At 38.2% G+C, this 26,602-nt stretch overlaps 1 protein-coding gene and 1 long non-coding RNA gene across 2 annotated transcripts in view; one reads left to right on the top strand and one right to left on the bottom strand.

The window, feature by feature from the left end:
- The window catches only part of EFEMP1 (EGF containing fibulin extracellular matrix protein 1), a 52,880-nt gene extending 47,634 nt beyond the window's left edge, over positions 1-5,246 (top strand). The window contains 5 exon segments of the mRNA XM_032216204.1: positions 759-878; positions 3,025-3,059; positions 3,061-3,147; positions 3,236-3,433; positions 4,309-5,246. Of these exon segments, the coding sequence (XP_032072095.1) occupies positions 759-878; positions 3,025-3,059; positions 3,061-3,147; positions 3,236-3,433; positions 4,309-4,473 (605 nt within the window). The 3' untranslated portion in view covers positions 4,474-5,246.
- Positions 523-26,602, bottom strand: LOC116507854. Its single transcript, XR_004255240.1, has 3 exons — positions 26,178-26,602; positions 21,856-22,004; positions 523-892 (listed from the first exon to the last, which is right to left on the bottom strand). It is a non-coding gene; the product is annotated as an uncharacterized LOC116507854 (long non-coding RNA).

The raw sequence follows: 26,602 nt of genomic DNA, 5'->3' as shown, positions 1-26,602 counted from the left end.
ATCAGAAGCTTAATACCTTCTTTAGGCAATAATAGTAAATCTTATCACACACAAGCAAACATAAGCACACTGGAATCTTATATAACCTAATTTGTTCATGCTATGATTTCAGTAACCAAGGAAGATAGATACTAATCTGGAAATGCCACACAATTATAGTTTCCAGAATTCCCAGGAATCCCATTTGAGAATTCCCAGAATATAATCTCAGTGCCTCTTGGAGTTTTCCCCTTTGTTATCTCCTAGGGAAGAATAATTCTTCCTTGGCAAAGAAATTATATCATGAGCAAAATGGGTTAGAAGTAAGTAGAAAAAAGACCACTTCTGCACTTTGATTTTCCCACTAACATTGTGCTGGGCTCCCACAATACTGTATGTCAAAAAATAGACAATCCATGTTATGGCTTAAAATATTGTGTCAACCATACTAATATATTAGGCTCACATTCTTTGGCAAACTTTTGCAATTAAAAAAAGGTTTTAAAAGGCTGATTTTTTCACTAAAATCTTGTTTTTGAAAGGTTTTTTTTTTTTTTTTGCTTTCTACTTGGTAGTAGTGATTCTATTCCTGTTCATGCACCTCATTCTTGCAGGCAGATGCAATTTCCCTCCAAAAACTGTCAGAAAGTAGAAAGGAAGAAAGAGCTATTTGTATTTTGCAGCCCAAGTACCAAAGATAATAGGCAAGGAACAAGTTCAGTGTAAAAGCAGATGCTGAAGCTTCAATAATTGGCTTAGAAAGTGCCTCTGTTTTGCAGATGTTGATGAATGTAGAGCTTCTAACTTCCTGTGCCAATATCAGTGTGTCAATGAGCCAGGAAGATACTCCTGCGCGTGTCCAGATGGATACCAGGTGGTCAGAGGAAGAAACTGTCAAGGTAAGTTCACATATCTGCAAAAGTAATGATAATATTAACACTATTTTTTAAAAAATCAAATCATACAAGTGCTAAATTCCTGCTTAAGATAAAATGTTCTCTCTGTAATATAAAATAAAAAGTCTGCAACCAACACAGACCATTAATCTCCCACAGTTTACAGCATATTGAAAACCTTATTTGTTTTTTGTTTAAGACTGCAAAAATCAAGGATAGGAAGGAGAAAGGAGAAATCAAGTATAGTATGACTATTTAGTTGGGGAATCCCACTTAAAAGTAAATAAAAATATAGATGATATATAGATGTAAATAAAATAACTATAAAAAGGCTTTCATTTCTAAGATAAACTATAGTAGATGAAGAATGAGGCAACCCTTAGATCTATGAGGTCTGTTTTCTTTTTATATGTACTTCATGATCCACATATGTGCAAAGAGGAGCTAACAAGGTAGTTTGCAGACTGCATCAAATTAAGCTCTAACTACAGGGCGGGGCATAACCTTTTCCTAGGGGGTCACAGCAACACTTGTAATAACAACACAAATAATTCATACACCATTCGAAAGCCCATCAAAAACTGAGTTTATTGACACGATTTAATAGTCAGTATGACCACCATTAGCCCTTCGAACAGCATTCAAACGAGGTGGATAAGAACACAACAAATCTTCAAACAGTTCCGTTCGATTTTCCAGATTTTTCAACACAGTTTCCAAATTCATTCTCAAAGTTTCACCGAATATCGATTTTGACCTTGCTCCTGAATCATCAGAGCTTCCACTTCATCCTTAATTATGGCCCCAATGTTCTCTGCCGGATTGAGATCTGGCGAATTTCCCGGCCAGACGTCATTGCCCCAAAATTCGACATTGTTTTCCTTTAACAATTGCTGAGTCGCATTTGCACGCATGCAAGGAGCTTTGTCATGAAGAAAGACAGCCTCACCAACCACCAAGACATTGTCTGGATCACTGAGAAATGGAATGACATTCTCCAATAAAATTTTATCACGGAAATAACTGCCATCCAGGATTCCCCTTTATCCTTCAAAACCCAATGCAGTTTCTTGGCTGTGAAAATGACGAAAATCCCGATGCAAGTCGGATTGCGAACGATTTGTCGATATCGTTCATGTTTGGCGATGTCGTCGACGTCTTTAGCCCAAATTCGATCGTTCTGGAAATTCGGTTTTCGAATGGCATAAACGAAGAATTCGTCAGATGGCGCCAAATGAAGAAAATCTTCCTCGGTCCATTCAGACAACCAATCGCACAACCAAAGCCGATCTTGAACGTGTGTTTGAGTTTTCAATGGTTTGCAAATGACGTGGAATGGCTTCAAACCTTCTCGTTCTCGATATCGGCCGATTGTCCTTTGATCAACTCGTTTTCCACGAATTTGAAGGATTTCTTGGGCCACTTTTCGGTTTCCTTTTCGTTGTTTGCGACTGCCAGTTGCAATGATGGCTTTGCTTTCTTGGGACAGTTGCAGAGGACGCCCTTCTCCAAATTTTGTGAAACATTCTTGGGCTGTTTTGTTCCAATTATCAGTAACCCAATCCGGATGACGTTTCAATTTGTTTGCAATCCATTTTCGATTGATAACGTCGCTCCAGCATCGCGAGCCTCTCGAAAGGCAATGCATTTTATTCTGTCAATGATCCTTTGTTCTTCCGAATCGAATTTTCCAGCCATTCTTAAAGCAATTTAACATTTAATAGCTCATTCAATTCAGTTTTTTATGGGCTTTAAAATGAGGTGTCGCGGAAGTTGTAAACTGCTGTCGATCTTGCTGTGACCCCCTAGGAAAAGGTTATGCCCGCCCTGTACTAAGATATTTTGCAGATTCAAAGATGCTTTTCAAAAGGCAACTGGATTTTCTTGGTTTTTTTCCTTGAAAACATTTCACTTCTCATCCAAGAAGTTTCTTCAGTCCTGACTAAATGGTGGGGAGTGAAAAGAAAAAGAAAACAAAACAAAACAAGAAAGTCCAGTTGCCTTTTGAAAAGCAATTTTGAGACAACCGTGACCTGGATGTTTGAGAATTTCCATAGACATTTGCAGATTCGTGTTTATGAATAACTCCAGCTCAAAGATTGCAAATAGCAGAATTGTAGAACTTTTTTTACTTTTTTCCCTAATATAGATATAAATGAATGTGAAACACGCAATGAATGTCGAGGAAGATGAGTTGTGTTCTAATTATCCTGGTGGCTATCGCTGTTACCCAAGAAATCCTTGTCAGGAGCCTTACATGCTTGCATCTGAAAGTAAGAGATGTTATCAACAGAGTTTTCAAACTGAACACCAGTTTGCAATGGAACAAGAATGTTTTCAATCATTGTGCTTTCTTTTACAGTCGCTGTATTTGTCCAGTGTCTAATCCTCTTTGTCGGGACCTGCCATATTCCATTGTTCACAAATATATGAGCATCCATTCAGAGAGGACTGTGCCCTCTGATATCTTCCAAATTCAGGCAACCACAATTTTTCCCAATACAATTAACACCTTCCGGATTAAATCTGGAAATGACAATGGAGACTTCTTTCTTAGAGTAAGTATTCTGTATGTTCTTCTGAAGTTTCTTTGATGCTGTTGAAGATGGAACTCAGCAAATATAATACATGCCAAATTAAAGAGGCTAGAATCAACAGCTTTGTTGTCCCATTGTGTCATCTGATCACTACTGAAGACATAATTCATGTTTTATGTTCTTCCCATTTTTTATACAAAATAACTCAATTGTCAGATCTCAGAAATTAAAACACTCAGTGATTCTTTAAAGCAGATTTCTTTATTGCTCCATAAAATAGAAAAAAATTGTGAAACTGAAACAGACTGCAACCTACATCAAGCATTTAGAGTTATTAAGGAGGGGCTGTTTTCACCCTCTTTCTCTTACATAAACTATCTGAACTGAGTTGCCTCTTACTACTCTGGAGTGCTCTCCCTCCCTCCTGAGAATCCAGGCTACATCTGTGCTGAGTTCACCCAGAGTTTCCCAGTGAACTTCATGGCTGAGGGAGAATTGGAACCTGCCCTTGGTGGTGCTAACTTTAACACCTTAACCATTACAATACACTGGATATACTGTATCTCTGTGTGTGAATATCTATATAGGAGTACATACACTCTGACGATGATTTGGAAGAAATTTTTCCAATCTCATGCAAGCGTAACACATCTGTTATTAATTAAAGAAGCCATATTTAGAGTCATTAAAATGACCTAAAGCAGTGGTCTTTTTCATAGTGAAGCCTGGAAAAGGGATGTGATTGCTTTAATTAGTAGGAGAGAGAAAGTTGCACTCACACTTGTGTGAGGTCTGAAATATATTTCCTAAATCATTTTCACATAAGCACGTATCCTGGGAAATTATTTGTGGGTGCATTGGCTGTACATGAACATTTTTTTCCTTCTTTCTTTCAGCAAACAAGCTCAGTGAGTGCAATGCTTGTGTTGGTCAAGCCATTAACAGGTCCACGAGAACATATCATCGACCTGGAGCTGTTGACGGTCAACAACATAAACTATCGTACAAGTTCAGTATTGAGGTTAACACTTATTGTGGGACCTTACTCTTTTAGTCACTGAAAATAAGTAATTGGCAAGCACCCAAAGCAACCAAAGAAGCTTTCTTTTGAATGAAGCACTTATGATTTTATTTATAGATTTTACATGGTGTTTTTTAAAAGAAAAAAAACTTTATTAAGAAAATCAGTAGTTGTAATCATGTTATTACACAATATAACCTGGATGTTGTCACCTTCTGTTGAGAAACTGCACCTCTATCACACTTACAATAACTTGTACTCATTGCCATCCTATAGGATAGCAGCTCTTTTCTGAAAAAAATGCATGGAGGGAATGAGCCAAATTGCATTCTTACTCAGCTCCTGCTTGGCTGTGGTTACTAGAAGTTGTAATCAAATTCAATGTGGGATCTAAGCAAGCAGAATTTTCAATTTCATAGAAACATCTTACTTCTGACACATACATATTCATTCATACATTCAGCAATCATAGCTGAGTTGTGGGGTTAGACCGTAAATATAGTTTATGTGATTTCAAAAAAAAGCCTTCATACATTTTCAAAATAACTTGGAAACTAACGTTGTTTTCAGTTGTGATATTCAGGGCATATGTGCAAATATTTAACCCAATATTACAATAGTACCACTTTTATCCAGTGAAATAGTGAGTATCTTAATCCAGTATGCCAACCCTTTGCTTGCAAAGGCTCCATTTATTTCCACAGAGGAAAATCAATCAATATAAGGATGAAATAAGACAGCTGTTAAGAAAAAGGGTCTCATGTGTTCTTAACGAAGTGGCCCAGACCAAAAGGGCGATTTTATTATTCATTGACAGTAAACTCAATAGGACCTTGACATGAACTACATACACATAGAGGGAAGTAAACACTGGGGTACCCCAAGTAAGCAATGGGGTACCCTAAGATTTTAGGTCCAGTACTCTTCAATATCTTCATAAATAATCTAGACAAGGAAATTGAAGGGGAACTCATCAAATTTGCAGAGAACACTAGGGTGACAGGAATAGCCAAGTCTCCAGAAGACAAGCTCAAGATCCAAAAAGATTTTGACAGACTTGAATACTGGGCCCTATCCAACAAAATGAAATTCAACATAGATGAAAGTAAGGTTTTACATTTAGGTAAGAAAAAACAACTGAATAGCAGAGATTGTGTTCAGCAGGTTCTGACCAGTTCTGGAAAACTGGTAGCAGAAATTTTGAGTAATTTAGAGAACCGGTAAATACCATCTCTGACTGCCCCCACCCATCTATCCTTGCCTCCCAAGTCCCAGCTGATCGGGAGGAAATAGGGATTTTGCAGTAACCTTCCCCTGGTATGGGGTGGTAATGGAGATTTTATAGTATCCTTCCCCTGCCACACCCACCAAGCACACCCACAGAACCGGTAGTAAAAAAAATGGATCCCACCACTGCTGTATAGATATAGAGTAGCTGAAACCTGGGCTTAATGCCAGTAACTACAAGAGAGAACTTGGACTCTTAGTGGACAACCACTTAAATATGAACCAATATGGTGTGGCAGCAGCCAAAACAGCCAATGCAATCCTAAGCTGCAGTACAGCCTTACAAAACCTTCGTAAGAGCACACTTGGAATACTGCATCCAGTTCTGTCACCACAATATAAAAAGAGTACAGAGAAGAGCAACAGAAATCATTAGGGGGCTAAAAGTTACGAAGAACGGTTACAGAATTTGGGTGTGACTAGTCTAATAAAAATAAGGAGTTTTTGGGGGGGGGCATGATAGCACTATTCCAATATTTGAGGAGCTCCTACAAAGATGAGGGGGTTAAACTATTTTCCAAAGCACCAAAAGGCAATACAAGAAACAATGGTTGGGAACTAACCAAGGAGAGAAGCAAGAACTAGAACTAAGGAGAAATTTCCTAACAGTGAGAGCAATTAACTGTTGGACTAGCTTGCCTTCAGAGGTTGTGTGTGTTCCATCACTGAAGGCTTTCTGGAGACTGGATAACAATTTATTTGAAATGATATAGGGTCTTGAGTAGGCGGTTGGACTATAAGACCACGGACGTCTCTTCAAATCTATTATATGTAGTTACTAAATGGCTACTGAATTAATTACCAGTGTCAGTAGTACATACATATAGATGCATGTACACATACAGCCATCCAGTGCTCAAGGTTCTAGATTCTATATCTTTCAATTCTCTCACGTAGCAAAACTAGGAAAGAAATCCTGCCAGTGACAATCAAAATATATGTTGGGTTACACAGACAAATTCCTGCTTCATATGTGAAGGAATCATATATTTTTCTAACGTAAGTGAAACACAGCAAATCATGCCAATAGGGGAAAGTAAAGTGCTTCTAGAGGGGGATTCTTGAAGTACCGTATTCCTTCGGGGCCCTATAGTGGAATATATAGACTCTTATATTAACCTGCATATTAAGGACATTTGAGCAATGTGTATTAGATACATCCCTCGCTGTTGTTCTTTTCAAGTGCCTTAACTTTAAAGAAAAGAAAGAATTCTTTAGAGAGTTATTTGTTCTTATAGTGGAGGTTTTTTTAAAAAAATACCATAAAGATTAATAGGTATGATAAAAAAGGAAATAGTTTGCACTTGGTGTTTCCTGAACAAAAGATACTGGGCAAATCTTTTCTACTTAAACATACCGTTCATTGATATTTTAACTTTTCCAAGAAAAATAGGACATAAAGAGAAGTATTTTCCAAACATTAGTAAGCCTCTCAACCGAAACAATAAAAAAATCATTTGGATAAAACATTTTATCTTAAGTATTATTGTTTGTACAGGAGCAACCGTTCAAGTCTCCAACAAAAAGATGGGGAGAAATAGATATGTGTTTGTATACTAAGATCTTCCAATCTAAAAAACAGCTGTTTTTATATTTCTTTTTTTAAATCATGTTTGGCTCTGGTTTTTCTATTTTTAAAATTGAGGTCCAAGAGTTAGCTTCTCTTGATAAAGTTTTCTACAATATGAATTAGTCAACCGATATATCTGTTTTATAACTCAGAATTGTGATTCTAAATATATGGTGTTTAGCAAAAGAAAAGTGTAATAGGACCTCGAGTTAAAAGCATTCTTTTGTATTATGTAAAGACTTCTCTTGCTTCTTATCTAAAAATCATAACAAAGAACTCTTTGATGTACATTTTTCTAAAAAATAAATAAATAAAAGAACATATCTTTTAGTGGATTCATTTTGTCTTGCAAGTTAAGCTAAAGGACAGCTCAAAGAAACCAGATCAGTGGCTGGTGTATGTCATTAATTTTACAGGGATGCACAAGTTCATGCTGGCTATTGTCTAACTGTCTTTTAGTAGCAGAATGCATATTCTCTTGTAAAGTGGGGAAAAAAGTTATAGGGAGCATGGTTAGAAAAGTATGTGCTGTAAACATTTTAATTAAAATAATCATTAATACTCTCTAATAAAATATTGTTTCCACTAACCTAGATTATAGTCTGAATCAGTTCAGATAGTTACTGTAATTCAGCGATAGGCAGCATGATGTCCATCACTTTAATGGACTGAAAGCAATTCCAAATGAAGTGTTGGCTCCCGGAACTGTCTAACTTTTGTTCCCTGTGTGAACCCCCCAAAAAATAAAGATGGTGGTCTGTATATCATTATTATGCAATTATGTAACAGGGAGAAAAACAGGTTGAAGTGGGGGGTAAGAAATGGATGGATCCAAATAGCAGGTTCTAGTGAAGGGAGAAGCAAGGGAATGGCAGCATGGAAACCAAGAGAACACCAGACACATCTGAGGAGAGAATCAGAGGTTGCTAAGGAAAAGTCAAGAAATTAAAAGACGTTTGGCCCTGGGGAGGAAATCTATGGAAAATCTAGATAGCATACAAAAAAGCAGAGACATCATCCTGCCAACAAAAGTGCATATAGTCAAGGCTATGGTTTTTCCAGTTGCAATGGATGGCTGTGAAGGTTGGACCATAAGAAAGGCTGAGCGCTAAAGAATTGAGGCCTTTGAACTCTGGTGCTGGAGAAGACTCCTGCGAGTCCCCTTGGACTGCAAGGCGATCAAACCGGTCAGTCCTAGAGGAGATCAATCCTGACTACTCTTTAGAAGGCCAGATCTTGAAGATGAAACTCAAATACTTTGGCCACCAAATGAGAAGGAAGGACTCACTGGAGAAGAGCCTAGTGCTGGAAAAGATGGAGGGCAAAAGAAAAAGAAGAGGACGACAGAATGAGGTGGCTGGCTGGAGTCATCAAAACAATAGGCATGAGCTTAAATGGACTCCAGAGGATGGTAGGGGACAGGAAGGCCTGGAGGAACGTTGTCCATGGGGTTGTGATGGGTCAGACACGACTTCACAGCTAAGAACAAGAAAGAAAGGAGGAACACTAGGCTGGGGAGATGGCTGCAGAAAACCAATAGCCTCTAGCAAAGAAAGTGGGCATTTGTGGGTCAGCCTGACATGAGAGAGAGTACCTGGGAAAGTCAAGACTGATATGAGGATAGCTGCAGAGATGGAAGGATGGAGGAGGAAAGCATTGAAGGTATATGATTGCGTAATATGACAATTGATACACAAGGGATGAACATTTGGTAATGGATGTGCAGGCTTCATTTCAGCAGATGTTTGGATGCCTTTTGGTGTTTTCATAACTATTTTCTCTTTAAGGTTTATTTTAATTTTAAAAGGTAGGTTACATCCATTTTTGCTTGTCCACATCCCACCTCCCCGATATTCTATGAGACTTAGCTGCAATTCTCAGTTTTAAGAAGGCCATTCCCTTAGGCTGTAACTCTGGTATTTTTAGTTGTGGTATTCTAAAACAGCCACAGTTTTATTTTAGGAATGGTCCTTAGCCCCAAATGGTTCCTTGAAATTTCTTAGAAAATAAAAATGTTGGGAGCATTTGTTTAGAAATAACACCTAGAGTGTAGACAAAAAGCAACACCAAAGAAAAGCAGAGTGGCAGAGGTGGGGTGGGGTGGCTACTGATTGTGACAATCAAAACTCGTAAATTGGAGCTTTTAAACTCAATTCCCCTAGGCAACCATTTTGTGAAGGTGCCCACCCAGAAACTAAAAATGTCCAGATTGTGCTGTAGCCAAAAGGTGAGGCCTTTCTACAAATGCTGGGGGGAAGTGATCTTTCTACCTTTGGTTCTATTTCTTCTCTGTTCTTATCCCTCACCTGCTGATAAACTGCAGCTGTAATCCTACCCTTAAATTATTCCATCTCTGCAACATATAGGAAAGGAGAAATAACAACAGAATATGTGAAACAACAGATCAGGGAGTACAAGGGTGTGAAAGTACCAAACTGCACAATGGTAGTCATATTTTAATATGTTTTGATATTGCTTTAAGCAATATTCATGTTTAGATTACAAATTATTTAGAGTGCCCTTATTGTTTGTGATTATGCCCTCGAGGCTTTTTAGATTAGAGCTCCAAAAATCCTTGTCCCTTGCATTATGCTTGCTTGGGGGGGGGGGGGTGTTGCCATTTAAAAATCTGGGTGAGCCTTTGGGGCCTCCATCATGCCCAAAACCCATCTTTCAAAGGCAATTTGAAGATTATTTGCAAAATAAATCAATTCCATAATCAGTTCTATAAATATCCTGGGTTCCGTTACAGAGCTGGTTTTGGATTAGCACAGGTTCCTCACATGAGGATGTCCTCGTGGTTCCTATTCTAGGTTGGAATGGTAAAATATGCCTCTTTAAGTAGCAGATAAAATCTGGCTCTGTGCTACTTACTCCTTTAAGTGACTTAAGGAGTATGTGCAATTGACGTAAAATCTGCTCTGTCCTTGCAACTGTTTTGAAATAACATAAAATTGTCCCTAAAGTACAGCATCTTCCCAGAAACCTGGATCGTGTCAGTAAAAATAAAATTCTTGAGTAAACAAGCCTGCTGTGGGCATAGTAACCAAGTTCATTCACTCTTCAGGACCACCTGAACATGAGTCCAGTGGGATTATTATGTTTGGACATCTTTAAAAACAGGAGTTTACTGTTGAAATCCATCACCATAGTAGCAGGCAGTTGCTTATGTTTTGAAAAGGCCAACCACGTTTCTAACTTTATAGCTCTTCAACTCAAATACAGAACAGCTGCTTGACTGATCATATGCTATGCGTATGGGGGCCCACTAGGGATAAAGGCAACTCTTCATCAAATAACATTTAACGCCCTCGCATTTCCATCAAAAACTATAAACTCTGCTAGATGGCAAATGTCCACATTTCCCAGGTGGGGGAACACCTGCCTGATACAAAATTAAAGCACACAGCATCTGGTTGCTGTGGAGGGGGAGGCAAATCTTATTTCATCTGGCCCACAGAACAAATTATGGTTGCTAGTGAAAGGAGAGAGGGTAAAAAGTCAAATGCTTTTTATAGTTAGGCAAAAACAGATGTTCAATGGAGCTGTTTATCTTGTATATACTTTATGTATATGTTAAAAAGAGACAGACCCTTTTAATAAAATACGAGTTCAAATTGTCCACAGTTCAGAATAGTATTCTGAACATTGTACAGTTAATAATTTGGGTAATATATTTCCACCCACCATCACTCCTGTTCCAATCATTACTAGTGGACACAAGCTGAACAGGAGGCAATAGTGGACTTTTCCCAGCCTTTTCTGTCCTCTTACTCTCAACTTTCGTAATTTTCAATCAGTAATACTGAGAATGTTGAGAAGTGTGATCCCAACACATGTAAAAAGCATCTGAATCCAGGACCTCTGGGTACAATCCTCTGGGTACAGCCTCTGAACACCCCTTGTCCAATAGTTTAGAGACTCTAGAAGCTTGAAAGGTCTTGTCAAAGTCTTTTTACTACTCTTGTGGCCCAGCAGCACCAATCCTGGTATCTTCTATAGCAAAACAGTAGAGTACGTTGGTCACCAATTCTACTTGAAGAATGGAATCTTAATATAACAGTTGCATGCTCCACACACATCCAGGACCTTGCCCATGCAAACAGATTTATCAGTTTGCTTAGTGAAATGCCAGCATTTCTCAGAATATGTTTCATTTTTAATTTCCTTCTGGAGAACAACTGGCAGGTAATTCATATTTCCCATGTGGCAATGGCATACCTAGAATATTTGGGCCCTGAAGCCAATGGGGGCTAACCAACAGCTGCAGGAACAGTAACAGAATGCAGCCTGGTCCAGTCACACTACTGCCAGCCTGCCTTTCTCCATCTCAGATGCCTTTCTCCAAGCAGCTGTTTGATGTGCCAGCAGCAGAGATCCAACTTCCCACCCACGACCATCATGTTCTGGATAGGATACCATCTTTGGGCAATGTAACTCCTTATTATCAGAAACCTGGAGTACAGCATACCCACTGCCCTGCCTTGGTATGCCACTGCAATATAGATATACAATCTATATTGTAAAACAACAATTCAACATTGCTGGTCTTTCTGTGCACTATATAGATAGGACTTATTTAGTAACCACAACTGAGGGCAGCAACTGGTTATTAAACAAAACAAGTGCTAAATGAAAATGCGTCACTGCTTATAATCTCCTTTCAGCTTTCCATTGCTTTACTCATCTGCAAAAACTGTAAATGTGAGGATTGGTTGTAAAGTTGCTTTTTCATCACTGCTGTAAACGCAAATGATAGTTAATAAAAGCAGTTGCTAAATGATGGCTACTTGCACTGCCAAATTGTTGGTAGGTTGCATTCTGTCACCCAAAGGAGGCAATTGTGATACTTTGCAATTAAGAACCAGGATTGAAAATCTTCTACTTAAAGGTATATGAATTTTTGCTTTTAAAATATGAGAGGTTAGGTCAGGTTAAAATAAAAAGGCCATTGAGTACTGTGAAGATATCATCAATGAGATTAGTCACATAGCAGTGCAAAAATGCTTTTGAGATTGTGGAGGGAGTGAAGCCAGCAAGTATGTAGAAGTACTCTTGTGTCAGAATAAGAAATACAGTTATGTACAGTGGGCTGATTTGAATAGAAAAATGGATAAATGTGAGCCTAGAAAACAGATAACAATGTTGTGCAAACATAGCCATTTACTTAGGAGCTTCTGGGGAACCCTAAGGAATTACTGTACTAAATTACAAAACATACCCACACATACAGACACATTTTAAATGTTTTCCAAATATATTAAGGGTTATTGTTACAAACAAAGGAGATAGTTGAAAAGGGGAAGTGGTCTTGATTTGTGTCTGAATGAAAACAACTATGTAGACCAATGTGACTTATTCTGACTTTTATTAATGGAGAAAGTAAAGCATAGTAAAAGGCAAGCAAATTCAGAAATAAGTGTTGCACTGCACAATCTTCCACACTTCTGAATATTAACTGCTTTTTCAATGGCTTGTTGCATCTTGGTTAGAGTACTTAATTGGAATATATATGGATGCATTACTATTATTACTATACAGCCAAAGACATGCTGTCCAACACCATGGGCCCTGTATTAGCTGAATGCATACCATTTAGAAGTCGCTTAGGGGACTCAAAACATCCAAGGCAGATACTTACATGTTTTAATTGCATCTTGCAGGAACTTCCCAAATTCATTGCAAAGCCAGTACCAACTTGATTAGTGAAACAGAGTTCAGGCTTGTCAAGTGAACATCTGGGTATGACTTCCTGGCCCCAGATAATTGTGACTCTGAGTGTATGTGTATCTTGTGCATCTATAATCCTTCCAAAATACAATAGGGATATTTTTTTACAATTTTTTTTTACTTCAAATGATTCCTATGAAAGACTGCAACCAGCCATTTCATTCCTGTCCAATCAAGAACTGAGCTTTATATCTTAGAGCCCTTATCTTTTAATCCTAATATTTAATGAGGCTATTTTTTTTTCTTTTGAGGGCTAAAAAAACCCCACAAACAACTATAAAGATCTGGCAAAGGGACAGAGTGGGTAAACATGAAGAAACATGTTGAGGACTTTACTGAGAGGCCCGACTGTTTTATTCTTCCCCAAGTCATGAAACTCAAAAATAGAAACATGAAACTTTAATGGGAAAGAAGAATTCTGTCTTTGCTCTGGAATGCTTAAAAGGGGGAAGCCCTAAATTATCCAGTGCAATCTTTAACCAAGCACTAAATTTCATGGAATTTAGAAAAGTCTGTTATTGAGCCAGAGATCTAGTTATTGTTTTTCCCTCTGGATTTTTTTTATAACCATCCATAAAGTTTTCTTTTGAACCATGTTCACATAGTTCTGTCAGCAAGACAGTTCTAGAGGTAAACCAGGAAACTCCCTTGAGTGTTCACAATCAAGGAATGCCTGATGAAAATACACAGATGTCTTGGAGAAGACAACCCTGGACTTTGAAGAGGTACAGAATGGCCTCATAGCAGTTTATTGGCTGGGAGATGACCTATATCTTCCAAGGGACCAGCTAAGAATCTCCATTGCCTGTTCAGAACATCATCACTGTTTATGACATTAGATGCAAAGCATTGGCATCTTCAGCCAACCATGTTAACACCAAATAATGAAATGTATATTGCACCAGTCTTTCATAACTGTGTTAGTGTTACATGCAAGAACATAAGAGGTAGAAAATATGTTGTGACACGCATTGCAATATGTAGTCCCTTCTCCTGCATGGATTCCTATGTAAGAATGGACATGTAAGGCCACTGCTCTCTAGGACATTTTTTTTATATCAAGGGCCACATCTCCTCAGAGATCAAGATTTTGAGACTGCGTGCCAAATCCCAGTGTGATTAAAGCAATGGGGAAGTACAACAAAATGGATATGAGACACATATCTCCAGCATCCACTTCTTTCCCCTGTAGCAATCTATGGGGAAGGGAGAGACAGGTTGCCAGAGGTCTGAATCAATTATTTAATGGGGTTCTCCAAAATCCATCCAAACTTGTAAAAGCCACCATATGTTTGAATGGTCATTGAATAAGTGATTGCTAAATGAGGATCACCTGTAGATACTTGCCTGCTATTTCCTGTTAGCCCATATAAATCCAGTGAAGCAATGCCATTTTGCACACACTTCCATGTTCTACAGCCAATTGCTGCCAGAATTCCAATGCAATACTTATTGATTTGAGATCTTTAGGCATTAGAGTAAAATTGACAAGAATTTTCCTAGTTTCTCCTTCTAGCCAAAGGAGACAGCAATAGCAATAGCAATAGCAGTAGACTTATATACCGCTTCATAGGCCTTTCAGGCCTCTCTAAGCGGTTTACAGAGAGTCAGCATATTGCCCCCAACAATCTGGGTCCTCATTTTACCCACCTCGGAAGGATGGAAGGCTGAGTCAACCCTGAGCCGGTGAGATTTGAACCGCTCAACTGCTGATCTAGCAGTAGCCTGCAGTGCTGCATTTAACCACTGCGCCACCTTGGAAGGAAGAATGATAGAGTTTTCTGTAAGGCTGGTAAACCATAGTCCAAATATAGCCTAGATGACAGATACAGAAACAAATCCAATCTCTAATCAGGCAACTCACATTGATAAGACCCTTTTTTGTGAATCTTATGAACATTTGATTTGAAAGAATTAGGAATATCTGAATAGTCTGGATATAGTTTGCATATATCAACCCAAACTACATTTCTGGAAAATAAACAGGCTTAATCCAGAGATGGTATTTCATTGGTTCAGACCAGTTACCTGCTACCTGAACTGGTAGCAGAAATACAGCCACCCTGGCTGTATGGCAACACATTTATTTATTTATTATTTGTTATTATTTGTTATTATTTGTTATTATTTGTTATTATTTGTTATTAGTTATTAGTTATTAGTTATTAGTTATTATTATTGTCAGCCTCTGCTTTGCTGCTGCTTCGGCTGCCATTGAAATGGGGAGGGGGGCATGGTATTTGGGAGGGGATTACTAATTGTGCTGGAGGAAGATTCTGGAGTTCTGCTGCCTGTCTTACTGCGCATGCCGAGGACGTTTCCCGCCAAGGCCAACGGCACCGACATTCCATCTTGGTGATGCCTTTCGAAGTTATCTCGCACCTGACACTTGGGAAAATTATGATTGGACTGTAACTGGGATGCCAAGGGGTGGGGAATGGGTTATTCTGAGCCAAGGTGGCGCAGTGGTTAAATGCAGCACTGCAGGCTACTGCTAGATCAGCAGTTCAGCGGTTCAAATCTCACCGGCTCAGGGTTGACTCAGCCTTCCATCCTTCCGAGGTGGGTAAAATGAGGACCCAGATTGTTGGGGGCAATATGCTGACTCTCTGTAAACCGCTTAGAGAGGCCTGAAAGGCCTATGAAGCGGTATATAAGTCTACTGCTATTGCTATTGCTATTGCTATTATTCTATATATCATTTGCTTTCGCGCCTAAATAATCAGTCTTCACTTTGCTATGCTTCTGATCATTTATAATTAGTAAAAGTACACTTGATTTCTATCAATGGAGTCTCGTGGTTTTCTTTCCTAATTATTCAATGGAGGAGTGCTGACAATTATTTATTTATTTATTATTATTTATTTATTTATTATTTATTTATTTAGTCCCTTTTTCTCCAAAAGCACATGTGCAGAAGGCTGAGAGAATGCACGGAGGCAGCCCATGTAAGCGAAGCAAGCATGAGAGCACTTTCACATTTGCAAACCGGTAGGGTATGTAAGTGAATGCCACCCCTGGCTTATCTGCCTGTAACACAGTAATGTCTGTTTAGCAGTCTGTACTACAACAGACTTCACATGAAATAAACCAAATTTCTATTATTTATGCAATTGCTATAATTATTTCATCACCCAAATGATATAAATTGATACAAATTATATTGTTTTCATGTTATCATTACACAAATGACATGAATTGGTGCAAATTACATTATCTGCATAATGTACATAATGCCATGATACAAATTGTGTGAATTGATAGGTTAACACACTTTCGTATGTAACAGGCATTCATTGTAACAGACACTCCATTTGTGTGATAAAACTAGGTTTCATTGTAAAAAGATTTTCTGTGACCTTGGAAACAAGCATGTAAACACACAAATACACATACAGGAGAGTTTAGGTCAATCAATACTTCCATTCTTTTGTGGATTTTTTTAAGGTTCCTAATTTATCATTTTACAAATAAAAATTCCATCCAACCCAGAACAGTCAAGTTCAGATGCCAAGTTAGTTCAGTAGCATATAATACTAAAGGATTTTGGCTAATACTGTGACTAATTGGGAATGATGTTATTAGATCTTATAAAAGAAACAAGATTTCAGGCATAATCTGAAGACATATTCATCTAAGCAGAATTTTTCTGACGCTTGAAGGTTTATGAACTATTTGAAAAAAATTCCAGTAAATAGGAAGATCAGTGACAAATTTCTAGGTTTACAGAATGGATCCTGTGTGGATCACTCTTTCCAGAAATCAGTGGGTACATGTGATACGTAACAACCTAAAAGTAAAGTATATTTTGCAGTAGGCTAAATATCTAAAGGCTACATGGAGAACATAGTTTTCTTGGCAACAGGATAGAAGTGGTTTATTGTTGCTTTTTCAGATGTATTTCTGCATTCTATTCTAACCCCTGTGTTCTCTAGAAGTACCCAATCAAAAGCCTAACCAGAATCCACCTTGCTTACCTTCTAAGCCCAAACAGGGTTTTCTATGAGCTGTGACTTGATAATATGAACAGCTCTTTGTGGTTGTGATTGTTACCTTTGAGTCAGTGTTGACTCTTGGCAATTGCTTGCACATGTCCCTGCAGTTTTCTTGGCAAGGTTTTTAGAAGTGTTTGTCATTGACTTCTTCCTAGGCAGAAAGAGAGTGACGGGCCCAAAATCATCCAGCTGGTTTTGTGCCTAAACTAGGATTAGAACTCATGGTCTCCTGGTTTCTAGCCTGTTCCCTTAACCATTAAAAAGGCTGGTTCTTTTTAACAGTTTAGGGCTCTTCTAATGGCACAGAGCAACTTAACATTGATTTATCTTTGCTTCTGGTTTCTCTTTCCTTTGAGCTTAGAAATAGAGGTAGGCCAGCTGAAAAGTGATCTTCTCTTGATCAGCCAGCAGCATCCACCAATCTTTTTTTTTTTTTAATTTTGCCCACAATCAATAGGGGCAGCGTCATTGTTGCAGTGACCAAAAAGGAATCGGCAACGAAGAAGCTGAATTTAAAGATTCAGTAGTTCTGGATAGTACTGGAACTTAGCAGTTTAGCCACCTGGCAAATTGCCTAATGAAAAAGTGGTAGGAAAACAAGTCATCCCCAATGTACCTCATGCTAGAAAAGCCAGAATGAAAGATGCAAAATGTTTCCGTCCACCAAGGGCAGTCTAAATTATCATGGCCAATCCTAATAGCCACAGGAACTGCAGCTGCATGAGGTGGACCCAAGAAAATTAATTGCTAAGGGAGACAATTGTAACACTCATTGCAAACCCTCAAGAATAATAAAACTAGGAAAAACAACAAACAAATGCTACCAAGCGGAAGCAGCAAACTATCCCACACTCCCTTAATAGATTTAATTGTGACATAATTAGCAAATAGAATTGAGTCCTCTGAACCAGTTAATATCACCATTCTGGGCAGATTGTGTGTGTTTTCAAGAGACTGTAAAAACTATTTAAAAAACAGGTCTAACATTCTTTGAAAAAAAATTAGTAAACCTGTTTTGACAGGGAGCACAGCTAAGATCTGGTACTGGGAAATGCCAATCTGGAAATACAAAGACAGATATCTCTGTGAAGGCCAGATGCCCAGTCCCTTCCGAGGCTCAAAGCAAAATCTCATAGACAACAATTTCTAATGACCAGAGGAGAGAGCACATAGATATTACAGTGACCAGTGTGGTCAGGGAACTCCTTGGCTAAAGTTGAGCTCCCCAGCCAAGTTCCAGGCAGAGACTGTGGCCACAGTACTGCTAGACTAGCCAGCTGTAGATGTTGTTATGCCCATTAAAGAGCTGAATAAGACTAACTGGCTAATTGGAAAGTTGGCATGGATGCAGGTAAGTGGGCCTGTGGCTGGTCAGTCCATTCTCTGCTGGCTGGTAAATTGAGTGCTCCTTCTTTGGGTTTCCTGGCAAAGCCAAGATAGTCATAACTCTCACATCATTTGGAGGGGTGGGGTAATAAACAGAGCTTGAGTTTGGGAAAGGTAGAAGGCTAGTTCTGCCTGGCAGCAGTCATGCCAATTGAGAATTTCAGCACTGTGTCTTCCAGAGGGGGGGAGGTTAGTCATGCTGCTCTTTTCCTCACACATAGAATTCTGTACAGTTGATTTTAGGATAATACAGGTATCCTGGTTGTTAGATAGGGTGAACGGAGGAGACAGGATTCAGGCTTCAGTGACAACAAACAGCTCTTTATTTGATAACTATGTACAGATCCAGCACTGGCCTGACAGACAGCTAGCCCTTTTATAGGGAGCTGTCAGACAGCTCAGCCAATCGACTTTGAGTATTTTCCCGCCGAAATGGAGGAACTTGGTGGAGCCTATTGCTCCAGTCTCAATATGTAACGCTGATACTGTTAAATAATTTCACATTTTTATCAAACCCTCTGAAGCTGGCAAGCTGAGAAAACCACAAACATGAATTTCTCAATTACTTATAGGGTAATAGAATCATGTCAAGATTACCAAAGTAATTCTTACCAAAGTAATTCTCTGCAGAGTTTACAACTACTAGGGCAGTGATGGCAAATCTTTTTCGGCTCGTGTGCCATAAGCAGGAGGAGTGCAGGGGGGTCGTGTGCAGGTGTGCCACACCCATAATGCAATGCACAACACACACCCCAGCACATATGCGCATATGACAGGTGCTCCCCCCCCCATTTTTTGCATGCTTTTTTCACCCTCCCCAGGCTCCAGAGGCTTTATAGGAGCCTGGGGAGGGCGAAAAAAAACCTCCCCGCTCCCCCCAGAGGCCCTGCAGAGGCTTCAGGAGCTTACCTGAAGCCTCCAGAGTGCAAAAAACTGGCCCTGCGGGCAAAATGGAAGTTCGCGGATGGAGTTCCGGTTTGCTCGTAGGCCTGTTTTAAGCCCTCCGAAGCCTTCAGGGGCCTTTTGGAGGTTTCCCTGAAGGCTCCAGAGGATGAAAAACGACCCTACGAGCAAACCGGAAGTGACTTTTGGAGTTCCACACTGCAGATTTACAAACCCTAGCAATCCTCACTACATGTCACGCGGATTGGACTCTTCCATCTGTTAGGTACTGATTCAGTGGGATAAATCTATTTTCTATTAATACAGAGAGAGGTAAGATGATTATTTGTTCATTATTTCAATATCTTGTTTAACCTGATAACATGTATTTTATCCAGGAGTGAAATTCAGCAGGTTCTGAGAGAATCTGGAGAACCGGTAGCGAAAATTTTGAGTAGTTCGGAGAACTGGCAAATACCACCTCTGGCTGGCCCCAGTGGGGGGTGGAAATGGAGATTTTGCAATAACCTTCCCCCTGGAGTGGGGAGGGAATGGGGATTTTGCAGTATCTTTCCCCTGCCATGCCCATCAAACCCACAGAACCAGTAATAAAAAAATTGAATTTCACCACTGATTTCATCCCTCTTTTTCTATAACTTTTGTAGATGTTCACAACTTTTGTCTTATACATGCATGAGAAGAAAACAATTTCATTCCTTCTCTGCTTGGTAATCTGTCATTCAAAGTATATCCCTCTCTTCTCTTAAAACCGTACCCATGGTATGAATCTACCCTAAGGAATGTATAGGCTTGATGTGTTCTACCATCGGTTGTGGCCTGTTCTGTTTGCTTTTTAGTAGTTCCTATTGACATGCCCAATAGTTAAATTTTGAAAAGGAGAACAGTTTCCTACCATCTTCCAGTCCCACCCTGCAGAGTGGAGGGCAAACATTTTTGCCTGGCAGGTAAGATTTATGAACTCTCTGCAGGTCTAACAAATGGCATTTATATTTTGGCACATTGCTCAAGTGGCGGCTTTGGATTGGTTTATATTGGAACCAAAAAGCAAACCTCTTTCCCACGTCTCTGTTCCTGGTCTAATGGAACAAAAGAGTTAGGCAGACAGAATGCATGTGTTTGTTTAGCTTATCATTGTAAATTATTGCTCTATTTACTTGAGCAATTTAGCTTCGGATTCCAGTTTCAAAGGGATATAAGGCCTCATTCAGTTATTGTATATGTCTTTATTCTGTATTACACTGATAGGATTAAAAAAAATTACTGCCAGTTCTGTGGATGTGTTGTGGCTTGGTAGGTGTGGCTTGGTGGTCGTGGCAGGGGAAGGATACTGCAGAATCTCTATTTACTTCCCCACCCCACAAACCTGTTTTCCAACTCTGTTCTCCTGTGCGGGGCAACAGAAGAAGACCAGCTGGGATACCTATCAGCTGGGACTCGGGAGGCAGCAAATAGATGGAGGCGGAGCCAGCCAGAGGTGGTATTTTCCAGTTCTTTGAACTACTCAAAATTTCCGCTATTGGTTTGCCAGAACCAGTCAGAACTGGCTGAATACCACCTCTGATTGTGCATCGCTTCGCCCCGTTTTTGCCTGGTGTTAATATTTGGTTGGGCATTTCAAAGGGAATACAATACATATTTAATTTTACACATGTTAACAGCTGCTGGAATTGTGTTTGCACAACAGTGGAAAAACAAAGATATGAAAATGAATAAATATTAGAATGTGCAGGAATGAATAAGTTGACAATTAAAATCAAGAAGGCTTTGAATACTTTTTCACGTGAGATTTGTTTTATCAATTGCTAACTAACAGAAACAGAAATTAGAACTCTAAAAGTATGAAAGAAAACACCAATTATGTAAGGAAAGGTCACTAAAATATATAAGGAAATATTATTAATACTTGATCATTATTAATGTGTAGATAACTGCGGGACATTACACACCCACGCACACAAACAATGACAGTGCCAGGAAAACACCAAAAAATAACAATTTCCCCCTAAAAGACTGCAGATGAAACCAGTTTTTTCCCCTAACCCTAAGGACAGGAAAGACAAAGCCACTGGAATAAAAATCATCAAGGCATTGTGGGAAACTATAAAGGATAGTGCTGGGAAGTTCACAGAACCAGGAACCACAATTACCTAAACAACCAGGTATCGTACACAAACACACAAATCTGGCAAAGCTGCCTTGCACCAACCTGGCCTACCCATAGAAAAGCAGCCACTTTGAGACACATAAACCATGCACCAACCTGCACACTTAAAAGCAACATATTGCATCACAAATAAAACATTTGCTAAAAGGAATAGTATTTCTTGTAATAAACATATTATATAAACAATAAGCAAATAAAAATTCCATAAAATAATTTTTTTTAAAAGATATTCTATAAATAATAACTATAACTAGGAATTAATCAATTTCCATTTACTTAAATGGAACAATTCCATTTATTTTGACTTAACATTTTGTCTAGAAAACGATAAAAAGAAAGAGGAAGGATAGAAATTATATTGTTCGGATAAACCCTGGAATACTTTACCTGGATAATGATAAATTGTGGTGTTAAGAGTACTACCAGACGACCAGCCCATCGGAATCCAGTATAAAATGCACAGAAGACGGATCTGTTATTCTTTCTTCTTCTTGTGCCATATCCATCATTGGGCATCGGTGATCATGTTGGTGATCCTATTTTGTTTAAAAAAATATTTCCAAACACAAACACACAACACACAACACATATAACATAAAAGCTTCTTCAATTACACAGTGTGGCAATTGGTTACAATAGTGGTAGTCAACCTGGTCCCTACCGCCCACTAGTGGTTAGAGAGCACTGCTCCAAGTATTTAGAATTGTGGGCAGTGCCCAATACTGTTTAATACAGTGGTCACCAACTGGTGGTTCGGGGACCACTAGTGGTCTGTGAGGAAATGTTGGTGGTCCACGGAAAAATTATTTGCATTTTTATATTGCACTAAATACTATTTATCTTTTTAAAAAATTCAGATTAATGGTACACGGGATTTAAAATTATGAAATTAGTGGTCCCTGAGGTCCGAAACGGTGGTGACCCCCCCACCCCGGGTTTAATATACCATTGAAATAAGCAAGCATTTAGCTGTGGCATTAAGAGAAGATTAACATGATAAAACCCTGAGTTTCTGCTACTAATCCAAAGAGGTAGGATGTATTATCTAATGTATTGGAATTTGAATTATTTCATTAGTAAATTAGGTTTCAGCATGGATTAAATTTACTTTAGAATACTTCTTTATGTAAAAGTCATGACAAGACATAGATTTTCAGTTATCCAAATATTTTGTCTATTTTATTTCAGTGTGACCAAGAAAAATGAGATTTAATTTGTTTAGTCATTTTTTAAAGCTTTGCAAGAGGAAATGACTTTCATTAATCAATTAATAAAAACTCTTGATCAGATAGTTAGCTGATGATGCCACCTAATGGCTAAAAGAGGAGAGCTTTAATAAACACTACAATGTTTGAAATATTTCCCTTCAGTATGTTTCTTGTTCAAAAATCACACAAGCCTATATAATCACAAAGATATTTTAGAAGAATTATTTATCTCAAAGAGATTTATGTTGCTTTCCAGATCAAATTATCCTAAGACAACTTGCTATCAATCCATCACATGCAACAAGTAATACAAGATTAAAGTCTTTATGTGTCTTACTGCCAACAAGGGGTGTTGAGGTTAGACTAACCAAGATCTTTAAGGCTTGTAATTTTCTAAACTAATCTTCCTCTAACTGGTTCTATTCATGCATACTACACTTTGATATTTTCCAGCCAAACTTCCCAACATATCTGAAGAGCATCAGTTGAGGAAAACAGATTCAAACAATGGACTTCCTGGAGTAAAGATTCACAATTTGTGATCTGAAGACCTCTGATCAATCTAATTCACTCTTCCCCTCCCTACCCTGAGGGCTCTGCACATTTCTCAAGCAGTTTGGAGCCAGAATTTTTAAAAACTATTTATTTAATTTTTAAATCCTGTAGACATCACTTGATAATGGAGGAATGCCTACAGCTTCCATGTTGTTGATCCTGGCTGATATGATGACAATAGAAGGTCACAATAATGACAGAGTGCTCCCCATCAGAGAAAAAGTAGGGAAACACTGAACTAAGGCTTAGATTATTTTTAATGTAAAGTAAAATAAAACAGCAGCTGAGAGTCATATTGATTGCAGTGGTGTAAAAGTGTATTTATTTAATTTCTAGGCTACCCAATTTTACTGTGACTCTGGGTGGTATAAAATATAATTAAAATGATCTAGTAGATAATATCCTGGGGGAGGAAGCAATCATAATTTCACAACTCGAGCAACCCACACAAGGGGAGGGTGGGAGACACTACATATTCTAATCCAAGTTCTGGGATAAAAGCCAAACCGAAGGTCTCATTTAAAGTACAGTAAGCTCTAAATGGGAGCTATATGAATCTCTGGAGGATATCATTCCAGTGGGCAAGTGCTAAAATAGAGAAGGCACAATAAATAAATAAATAAATAAATAAATAAATAAAGCTAATTCATGTCATCAATGAGTCTTGAACATACTATATATGGGGTCAATTTTATCTTTTATGATAGGCTAATTATAGCATTAGCTTGGAATATGGGGGATAAATCTATGATAAATAATTGCATATGTTCTTATCCCACTCACCATACTTTTCTGACTTTACTTATCCTTCTCTTCTTCTAATCTCTATTAATCCAGACAACCTATTTATATGTTTTTTTTAAAATCCCTGAAGACAGCAGAATATAGTTAACGAACAAACAGATAATCTAGGTGCGGAAGTATTTTTCTTTCTTGTCTGGGTAGATCTAATTAAACACACTAAAAAAAAAACCACAGCAGAAGACACTGATGAGATCTCATTGATTTTACATAAACAAGAGTGCAATTAAAACAGCTTCCCTATCCAACAAATGTCACTTATTGATCATCAGGTGTTGCTTGGAAGGGTGCTTTTGTTCCTTGGTTGGATGCAAACTCTATCCCATAATAGGATCTCAGAAGGAGGTGTGTTCAATTGGCTGTATTCACTGCTGAGAGGGATGGGAGCTGCAGTTTCAAAACTTCAGCTGATTCCAAAAGCTGAAGTTTAGTCACAGGGGCTGTGGGTAATATTTGTATCTAGATGATTTTATATATCATGGTCTTAATGGGTTTGGTTTTATGCATGTGATGTCAATTATTCCAAGTTTTTATTGATTTACTAAATTTATATAGGACCCATCTCAATGTAAGGCTCTTGGTAGCTCACAATTAAAAACAGCATAAAAAAACAGTACAATGAAAAACCATATAAAATCATATAACAAAATTCATAATGGACAAAATGATCATATCCATCTATAACAGTCAATATAGCCACTCTGACAGCTCTACCATGCTCCTATGTCTGCAGCCCATTGGCAAAGACTTTGCAAAATTCAGGGCTGATCTGATCTTTGGGGGAGGTGGGGTGATGTTCCTCAGAGCAGCTGCTATGACAGAAAAGCCTCTCTTCCTGGGCCACACCAGATGATACTCCCTGATTGACGGGACCCAATGCATGCCCCGCTTGTTGGACCTGTTGGAATAGGTTGATGTGATTGGAAAAAAACCTCAAATAGTATGCTGTATGCATGCAGCCAATTTTGGTTTACTAATAACATAAGATGCTATCATTTTTTTCCTAATGGAATCTCCACTTTATTCAAAACTTTTCCTTCAGACGTGTTTGTTATACGTGACAAACAAATAGGTATTTACCTGGGAATACTGTAATAAATCACAGTAAATTCAGTGGGATTTGTTTTAGAGTAGACTTGTATTCTCAAAAGGATTTGCAAGGTAATATGTTATTTTAATATCTACTATATCTACTAGTAGATATTTTAATATCTACTATTACCTTTGCAAGGTAATATGTTATTTTAATATCTACTATGAAACTAAATTTCATAGTTTAATCATGAAATTAAACTATGATTTAATTTCATAGTACACAATGCACCTTAATCAATTTTCAGAATCATTGTGAAAAGCAAACTACCACTTAACAGATGACTTAGGAATGCATTAAGAACACCAGTTACTGCTACTATATTTATTCTATAGATTTTAGAGTTTTATAGAAATTATAGAATATATGATTTTACAGAATACAAGACTATACTTCTTGACCTTATGGTCTTCTATAAATCTTCTTTTTGCTTATTTCAGTAATGTATAACCTCTCTGTATAATGACTAAATGAATAATACAAACTGAAGCTATCTTTTGATTTTATAAGAAATTTATATTTAGTAGAGATCCTTTATTCATCTATTAAAGATTTTGCAACTGGCCAGCCAAGCCACAGACTGTTACTTTGCAATTGTTATGGCATCAAAATGAAGCCAAAGCCAACTTTATCATAATCATCATTACCATCATAATTTTCACAATTATGAACTTTGTGTCAACTGTATTATGGCAGCTGATTCAAGTCGTGTGATATGATGCACAGACCATCCTTTTGTTTCTCCACCACCACCACAAAGACACTCCCACCCTTTATCACAAATAATTTTGTGTCCCTGGGGTTACTATTTTCTTTGTAATTGCATCCAACTTTTGTTAGTGATGTTCAAACAAGCCACCACCACAATGCATTATTTCAAAGAAATAAAATTAAAAAGTACCGTAAGGTATAATAAAAGCATAGCTAATTCATGATACATGTAATGACAAATGGAGCACCTATAATGCACTATAATTTGCTTATATATAATATAATTATATCTGAAACTCCAGAAATTTTTAATTATGCTTCTTTCTGAATTATTCTGCTACCTGAGCATGAAGAAACAAGTCTCTCCAAATGAGCCATAAAGAGGGCTTGAGTTCTAATCCTGTTTCAGGCATAATGGGCCAGTCACTCTCTCTCAGCCCTAGGAAGCAGACAAAGACAAATCACTTCTAAAATATATAAAAATGAGAGAGATTTGAGAAGTGAGTTGTCTGTTATAGAGGTGCAGATGACAAACTCAATAATTCCTCTGTAGAACTGTATCAGCAGCTCCTTGGGCAGTTTAAGCTTCCTGAGTTGGCGCAGACAAAGACAAATCACTTCTAAAATATCTCTCTCGCCTGGTCTCAATATCTAAAACAGGGTTCATTTAGCGGCGCCAGGTAGATCAATCACGTCTTCCAACCTAAAATGTTACTCAGAGATGCTCCAACTCGCATTCCGTCGAGCCTTCCCGGAACAGGAAAAG

Source organism: Thamnophis elegans, chromosome 4 (assembly GCF_009769535.1).
Source record: "Thamnophis elegans isolate rThaEle1 chromosome 4, rThaEle1.pri, whole genome shotgun sequence".
In the NCBI taxonomy this organism is placed as follows: domain Eukaryota; kingdom Metazoa; phylum Chordata; class Lepidosauria; order Squamata; family Colubridae; genus Thamnophis; species Thamnophis elegans.
This window is presented reverse-complemented; position numbering and strand designations above follow the sequence as displayed.